This window comes from Monodon monoceros, unplaced genomic scaffold (genome assembly GCF_005190385.1).
Source record: "Monodon monoceros isolate NGI ecotype Baffin Bay Population unplaced genomic scaffold, NGI_Narwhal_1 Super_Scaffold_21, whole genome shotgun sequence".
Taxonomy (NCBI): domain Eukaryota; kingdom Metazoa; phylum Chordata; class Mammalia; order Artiodactyla; family Monodontidae; genus Monodon; species Monodon monoceros.
In genome coordinates, this window is record NW_021703778.1 from 17925554 (window position 1) to 17934743 (window position 9190).

At 42.6% G+C, this 9190-nt stretch overlaps 1 protein-coding gene across 19 annotated transcripts in view; it reads right to left on the reverse strand.

The window, feature by feature from the left end:
* PARD3 (par-3 family cell polarity regulator) overlaps positions 1 to 9190 on the reverse strand; it is a 644329-nt gene that overhangs the window by 520623 nt on the left and 114516 nt on the right. For all 19 annotated transcript variants that reach the window (XM_029237263.1, XM_029237269.1, XM_029237268.1 and 16 more), the window contains exon 2: positions 7601 to 7702. In XM_029237263.1, coding sequence (XP_029093096.1) covers positions 7601 to 7702 — 102 coding nt within the window. The remainder of the gene's footprint in view (positions 1 to 7600; positions 7703 to 9190) is intronic.

Consider the following 9190-nt stretch of genomic DNA (forward strand, 5'->3'; position numbering starts at 1 on the left):
TCTGTGTGTGTGTGTGTGTCTGTGTGTGTGTGTGTGTCTGTGTGTGTCTGTGTGTGTGTCTTTATCCATTCACCCGTGGATGGACGCTTGGGTTGTTTCCATATCTTGGCAATTGTGACTAATACTTCAACAAACATGGGAGAGCAGATATTTTTTCAAGACAATGTTTTCATTTTCTTTGGCTAAATACTCAGAGGAGGAATTGCTGGATCCTCTGGTAGTTTTAGTTTTGATTTTTTTGAGAAACTTACATACTGTTTTCCATAGCGGCTGCACCAATTTACATTTCCACCAACAGTGCACAAGGGCTCCCTTTCCTCTGCATCCCCGCCAACACTTGTCATCTCCTGTCTTCTGATAACAGCCATTCTAACAGGTGTGAGGTGACACTGTGGTTTTGAGTTGTGTTTACCCGATGATCAGTCATGTTGAGCACATTTTCAAGTACCTGTTGGTCATTTTCTATGTCTTCTTTGGAAAAACGTCTATTCAGTTCCTCAGTCCATTATTTGATCTGATTGGTTTTTTGAGTTCTTTACATATTTCGGACATTACCCCTTATCACATATATGGTTCCCAAATATTTTCTCCCATTCTGTAGGCTGCCTTTTCCTATTATTGGTAGTTTCCTTTGCTGAGCAGAAGCTTTTTAATTTGATGTATTCCCACTTGTTTATTTTTGCTTTTGTTGCCTTTGCTTTTGATTCCAAGACTTTTGGTTTGGTTTGTTTTGGTTTTTAATGATACAGTTCTTGTTGGCTCCTAAATACTAAAAATCAAAACTGGGATCTTTGCTTCTTTTCAGAAAAGCATATACATACTGATAGCATACTAGGAATCCTCAAATTCTAAAGATGCAGAAAATAACATATTTCTTCCCTCAACTGTTACTGAGCACCTATTATGTAGCAAGCTCTCTTCAAAGTGATAGGAATATAAAATAAGTAAATGAAAATGAATATCTACAGAAATTCATTTTATAAAACAAATACCTACGAGAGCCTGGCTTATATGTTTGTTTTTAAACCATTAGAAACTGGTATTTAAAGAATAACTAGTTCACCTAATTCAATGAATGGTGGTAGCAATGGTGACCAACAATGATAACAGTTATTACCATTTCCTGGAGTCCTATTTTTTGCCAAGGACAATGCTGAAACTTTAACACAAATTCTCAGGCTTAAACTTAATATGACCTTGTAAGATGGGTACAATCATTAACCTCCCTTTAGGGATGTGAAAACTGAGGTTAGAGAGGTGAAATACTTTGCTCATAAAGTAAAGAAGTCATGGGGCCAGTATTCAGACACAGGCAGTGTGGCTTCCTGCCCCCGACCCCCCACAGAAGATGCGCCTTGCTGACAGAGCAATAGAAAAGCAACATGCAGCAGACCAGGGAACCAAGCCCTGGCCTACAGGTAACATGATAACTGTCCCCCACTCCTCCTGACTCACCGGGCAGCTCCAGCCAAGCAAAGTCCTCACTGCCTCCCTCAGGAAGGCTGACAAGCCAAGACTCTACAGAGAGTCCCCACCTCCAGAGCTCCTACTGCTTCCAAGGGGCCGTGCAGGGCCCGGGCCCCCTTTTCTGTTCCCTTGCACTAACACCCATCACCCATCACCACCTGTGCTACACCTGGCCCTGTGCTCCCCGACCCACCCACAAATTGATGAGCTGGGGGTGAACCGGTACTCGTGAAATACATGTTGGGAAATAATCCCTTTGAGTTAATTAATTAGCCATTTAATGCTCTACTTGGCACTTAATTTAAATATTTTCTTCTTTAGAACCTAACTCAAAGAAATCCATTTAGGAGGAAATTAATCAAGGCATCTAGTTAAACGAACTCTGTTTATACAAATTATTTCAATTCCAAGTTAGCAAACTCTTTAAATCATTCCTTCCCTATGCCAATTCATACTAAAGTTAAAAAAAAAAAAGATGCTTATATTCTAACCTCAATTTAGAACTGCCTAATGCTCTCTTCATATTGGAATTAGGCAGAAGGAGAATTATGGAGAAATTAAAAAACAGAAGGTAACAAAATCCCCAGTTTTTCACCTACTCCATCCTCAGAGATAACTATTTCAGTCGGTCCCTTAAACCCTTTCCAATGTACATAATTGTTTGCACTAAAATTAGACCATATTTTGAATGTTGTTTTAATCTGATTTTTTAACAAATTTATATCAGATTCACACATTTGTCTGCGCTTCTGTTCCAAATATCCAACTGCCTAACTGACACCTCCAAGGCACCCCAGCTGACTAAAATCAGGACTAAAACCTGATCTCCCCACTGGGTCCCAAGTCACCCCCCCAGCACGCACTCCCCACCTTGGGGAATAATCTCGCCGTCACATTTACCTATTAAGCCACCTCAGATCTACCTACTCCCCACCTCTCCACCTTCTCCTTCATATCCGTCTCCCACCTCCCCCAAAACCCACACACTGGCCCCCCTGGGTCCACTCTGCCTCATGCCCATTCATTTCTGACACACTCAGCTGGGGATATTTCTCACATGTAAATCTGATCACCTAACACCCCCTCATTCTCACCTGGCTGTCCTTCAGATTCCAGCTGGGTCGCATTTTTTTTTAAGGCAAGTCTTGCTTCACGCTGAGCTTTGGCACATCTTTCACAGGACCGTTCCTTTTCCTCAGAATCATTATCTATCAGAAATTCTGACTCTCACAATAGATCATAAGCCCCAGTAGAGCAGGAAACATGGCTACTTTCGTTCAACAACGTATCACAGCACTAAGCACAATGCCTGGCACACAATAGGTGCTCAGCAAACAGGTTACATTAATTAAAAATACTGAAAGAAAAAAAAAAGACTAAAAGTCTTTTTTTTCAAAGAAAATTATTATATGTGCTATCTTTTAAATTATTATTCGGGCGCCCTGGTTTGAAAACATTCTCTACCTAACCTTTATCCAGCAGGGGGAGGGGCACTCAGCTTTGGTTCAACATTGCAGCTTTGATTTGTCTATTCCATAAATGCCTCTGTGCTAACTTTCACGGACATGTAGAAATTGCTGCTTGCCCACAATCCTAATACATTTTAAAAGTTTCTTTTTCTCCACATTCTTCTACGTGAGCACACTGGCCAGACTGTCCCCCAGAGAATCCTGGTTCCTTTCCAACAAGCAGCAATCAACAGTTTCCACAACAACCCTTCACGGTGCCTGGACCCCACTCTAAACACACAAACTCTTCAAAGAATTTACATTGCCATCCCATCCAACCCTTCGTACAAAAAGCAAGACACCGATAGTGGAAGATTATTTCCCAAGGTCATCCCCAAAGCAGAACACACATGACATCATTCTAGGTCAAAACAAAGTGACATCCCAGTGTGACAGAGGAAATGCTTGATGCCACATCTTAAATCACCTTCAGCACCAAAGACATAAAAGAGAAGACAATGGTGTGAGTGAGGAAAAGACACTCTTCTTGCTGATCCCCCCCATCCCCGGCCGAAAGCACCCTTCCCCACCCCCACCCCCACCCCCCGCCGACTCTAAGTGCTGGTCACTTCCCCCTGAAACCTGTTTCCACCCAAGGTCAGTGTGAGGTGCCAGACTGGAGGGAGAAGTGAGTGAATGCCCAGGATTTTTACTCTGTCATCTATGTACTAAGTTTACTGTAGTTCACAGAGGGAATGACGGGAGGGACAGAGAACTGAGAGAGGCTCACCAATAGTAAATAATAAATAATGAAGAGCAAACCAGGAAGAAATTCAGACAGAACGCAGCGCAGCACTCAGGAAGGCTCGCATTACGGCTGTTGTAAACGGTGCTGGGGATGGCGTGAAATCCACTTCAGCTTTTCACAATTTGGCGGAATGTCAATGAGAAGACTGAGAATCAGATCCTAAGAGTAAACAGAGCAGCATGACAACCCTGCCTGGAAGCAGCAATGTCCAGAAGGGACGAACAAACAGGGCACGTCTTCATGCCCAAAGTAGACCTAGGATATTCCATGTCTCAGAAAATCAAACCTACTCCAAGAACACAAGACGACCCACACTCACACCATTTTGAATACATCTGGGTAAACCCTGGAATTGGAATCGTATAGGCACTAAATGAAAAATTCCTCAGTGCTGTGCGCTGAACTCTAATAACTAAAGGATAATGAGCAAAATTACAGCTAAACAGATACTTCAATTTTCTTCGGTGATCATTTGAATTGCTGCCTCTTAATCCTCATTTCCCTGTATTAAAAAATATTTTTTCATAATTTTACAAATTCAGTGACCAGGTACAAAATCTGTATCTCTGAGAGAGTTTTCCCCATTACAGAGACTGACAGGAAGGCAGGGCCACTGAAGCCTTGTTTTCACAGTTCGTGAGCAGAAATAGCACCCTGGGGTGGGGTGGGGAATAAAATTCAGGTGCCCAGAGGGGTGTCCTAAAACAGGACATGTTTTTAGAGAGGAATTTTATTGTTTAGGAGAATGTTTTTCTAACCTAAAACCAAAATAGGTGTCAAGATCCTTAGCTAGAGAAACTGCCAAGAAAAGCTGAAAACACTCCGGGGCGATTAAATCAGGATCAGATTTCAGAACCATGGAAAAGAGCCATACAACTCACTACACACAGTCCCTCACATTGAATAATGCATCCAACAACACCGGTGCATTTGGGTGCTGGGATTCTGGATTAATTATGTTTTCACAGTTACAACTTAACATGGGTCCTTTAAGATGCTCCTTCAAAAATTTAAATTAATTATACGCATACACATATTTAAATATTTCTGAACAAATAAAACAATGATTTAAAAACTAGTCAGCAGTACCTTGTACTCTCTACCGTTTTTCTATGTGAAAACTGAATTTAATCTACATGATGTAAAATTGTCTGAAAACTTATTTCACTTACTAATATTTAAAACCTTTCTCTCAGGTTAAAAGATTTTTTTAACCTACATAGGATATATAATAAGAGATTCCAGAAAATGTAGATTTATCATCAAATCCACATAAGAATATAAAATCTAAAACACGGTTTGTTTACCCTATGATTTCAATATGCAGCTGTTTCAGATTACACAGTTTCCTTTATCTTTGGTTTTCACGTGCGATCTAATGGTTGTGCTGAAAGAAGAGTGTATTATTTTCAGTTGCTGAGTAACAAACTGCCCCCAAATTTAAACAAGAACATCAAACCCCTTAACCTGGTTGATCTTTATAGATCCAACAGCTGCAGAGTCCACGTTATTTTCAAGTACACATGAAATGCCCACCAAAAAGGCCATAAAATAAGTCCCAACATGGTTTTAAAGTTCTTTTTAAAATCCTATGGCTGAACATCTACATCTCAATACTCTACCTACTCAAAATGTGAACTGCGTTCGGAGTGTGAACACTGATGGGGGTGCAGGGAGGAGTGTTACTTGTGCTCCATGAACCTGCCTGGAGCTATACCATGTGGGCTGAAGAATAAAGTAGGATGGCACCAACTGGGGGAAAACCACATTTGTGTTCAATCAGAAAAGAAACAGGTTTCATTATCTTGTAATAACCTGTAACGGAAAAGAATCTGAAAAAGAATATATGTATATGTATATAACTGAATCACTTTGCTGTACACCTGAGTCTAACATACGTTGTAAATCAACTACACTTCAATTGAAAGAAAAAAAAAGGAAGGAAGGGAGGGAGGGAGGGAGGGAGGGAGGGAGGGAGGAAGGGAGGGAGGAAGGAAGGAAGGAAGGAAGGAAGGAAACAGGTATAGAAACAGGAATGCTCACCACTGCTGCTGGGTGCAAAAGACACACCCAGGACCACTCAGCTTCCTCCACAGAAATCCAAGAGTCCAAAACAGGACGAATGAAAGAGCACATAAATCCCTAAAAGAAAATACTGTGCAGCTATGTCGGCATAGCTATGGTTAATGGGTGTGGAAATGTATTTATAATCAACTCCAAAAAAGCAGGCTACTATTCAATCCTTTTTATTTAAGAGGAAAAAAGTGTGTGTCTGACTCTGAAGGAAAAAAGCGTCAGGATGCAAAGCCCACTCAAATAACGGCAGTAATGAGCTTTAAGCAGCAAGGGGGTCACAGGTGACTATTTCCTTCTTTGTATGTTTCTTTTTCCTCATAAGAAGCTGTATTATTTTATAGAAGAAAAACAACCAAAAAAAAGAAAAAGAAAGAAAAGGAAGAGGAAGGGAGAAGAGAAAATATTAAAAGATCAATACAACACATTAGCTCATCTCTTTCCAGCATTACGGCTGAGAAAGGGCAACCTGTTTAAACTCTTCATAAATTTCTGTAGTTTAAGCTCTGGAGCTGAGCTGCACAATAAGACTATAATTTAAGTCTCTAGAGGATGCTCTTCATGTGGATTGCAGGAAAAGGATTTGAGAGCCACCCTATTCCTGGCTCACAGAAGAGCCTGACAAGGAGAACTGACCCCAGGAGAAACAGCAGCAAATCACAGACAGGCAGGAAAGTTCTGCATTTTTGACACCACGTGCTCCCAGCCCACGGTAGCTGCAGGGAACAAACCCCACTACGGCAGGGGCTAGTGAATCAAACATCCGGGACGTTACACAACACCTAGTACCCTGGAATTTTTCCTTTTCCTTAAGATTTCGAGAAAACACGTAAGACATCGGCCGGTTCTGAGCCAGGCACTACGCCGTCAGGAACGCAGGCATGAATAAGCACAGCAGCCGCGCTCGCCCAGCCCACAGCTCCGGACGCAAGGGGCCAGCGGCTGGAGAGCTCCCAGGAGGAAGAGGAGTGGGCACGGGGCGATTTACCTTCCTCCACCCCATGCATCACCTCGCTGTGCAGCCCACCCTGCGCTATCACAGGCCACGACGAACAGGTGAGGATGTGGCCACCAGCCCTCCCGGCATCTCACAGCGGGTCAGATACGAGGGGGTGTGGCCACGGCCTGCTCAAGTTGGATTCTAGCAATCAAGAATCCGCTGACTCCTGTGCCAGAGCCCAGCATCCTGCCACAGATTCCTAACACGTTCTGAGTCACTCCTCTGCCTCGTTCCCTCAAGGAGGACAGATAGGAGGGCGGATACAGGCCAGTGATGCCTCCATCACAGCCAACAGTGAAGATGCTGCTGCAGTGTGACAGCACTCGAAGAGGAGCCACGGAGGAAAGGGCGGCTTCCTGAAAGCCAAGCCCACCGGGAGGATGCTGGGATGCAGCCGGGCCACGCCAGCTGCTGGGATGGGCCGCCACTGGGATCAGAACAGAGACCTTGTACGTCGCACGTGGAAACAGTGAGCATAATGACAGGCCTGAGTTGTCGGGAAAGATGTTACATTTGGTTAAAATAAGGGGGGGGATGGCATGGAAACCTCTTAAAGATATTTCCATTTAAAACGCTGCAATTTTAGAAGTTCAAAACCTAGGATTATGTCCCAGATATCAAGAAAATCATTATACCCTGGGAAGATTCATGATACTTATTATAAAACAAACATACCAGTATGAGTGGCCCAAATGTCCTTTAAAATACATGTGTCTGAAACAGGAAGGAAAGTGTTCCCCCCACCCATGCCCTCCCCCGCCTTCACAGAATGCACTCAGAGCTGCTTTCCTGACTTGAACTCACTCTGTCTTTATCATCCGCCACATCACAGAGGATGTCGTCGAGATCGAGAATTCCTCCATCTCCATGTTCCAGTCGATGCACCTGTATCCAGTAGTTTGGATCCTGTATGAAAGAATAGACAGCAAGTTATTAGCACCACCAAAAGGGAACACAACAATTTGCACGGGGATAACCTCCTGCCATGAAAAGGAATCGACCTCATCAAGAATATCCCAACTGACTGAAAATTCAAGTGGCTGCCTGTCTTTGGTTGAGTCAATTTTCTTTTTTTTATGATGGAGTCACTCCTGCATGCACGTCCCTTTGGCTCAGACGCCATACACTATTGTAATAGGAACTGCAGAAACGAGCAAAACTCACTGCACACGGAATATTAATTCCTCTGAGGTATGCTGGGTTTCCCATGGTCCGATATGAAATACTTATTAATCCTCCCAATCCAATTTACTGAGATATTCTAATAAGCAAGCAACGTATACTGTGTGTCTGAAAAGCTCATGTCACAGCTTATCTGAAGAAAAGGAGGTTGCCTGCCTCGGTGGCTCAAAGTAACCCCTACAAACAGGCCTAAATATACTGACACAGAAGAATGTTAAGACCACAAGTGAACAAAGCAAGCTCAGAACAGCATGTGTGCTTGAGTCTATTTCTGTAAAGACAAAGTTACATACACTTGTATGTGTGCATATAGCAATGTCTCCAAAGATGCACACCAAAATTCGCAATGTTTATCCCTGGGGGTGGGACTGGGGGAGAAGGAAGAAAAAAGACTTCATTTTAAGTGTTACACACTTCTACCCGGGGTGTGTGGGTGTGTGTGCACGTTCATGCATGTGCACACACATATATACACACACATACATATACACACAATGTAACATAAAATCAAGCTCTAAAGTTATGTGAAGAGAGAACATAGTTGTTCTTAAACTTCTATAATCATTCTCTTGTGTACTTAAATGAAAATATACTAAACTATACCTTTTGCCGTTAGCTACTAAATCATCCACAGCACAGAATTACTAATAAAAAGTTCAATTCAAGGTAACAACTCCATTTTCCCAGCCTAACCAGTGATGTTTGGTACAGTTTTCTCTTAAAGGAAAGTCTGGGATGGAGGAGGCACAAGATTAATGAGAGTTAAAGTACAGATTCTGGATCCTACTCAGATCTACTGACTCTGACCTTCCAGGGATGGGGTCAGGCAATCCATACCCTTTGAAGCCCTCCAAGGGCATCTTTAAGAGAGCCATGACTAAGAATCACAAAAAATGGAACACATAAAGAATGCAGAATTATCAATCCCTGTCATTTCTAACCAGCACAGAAGGCAGTCCAGACCCTAATTCTCAAAGTTATTAAACATTATCATAAAAACTACTATGCCAATAACCCAGAGTTCCTCTGTACCCTTATCTGTCTAGATTTCTTTAATAGATTCAGTGCTGAAATGAACTGTTCATCCAGAGCACGGAGAGTAAGCTTGTAGAAAACACGCACACCACACACCACACACACACACCACGCACACACCACACACGCGACACACACACACTTGTGCGTGTGGTTGGTGTGTGTGTGGTGTGTGTG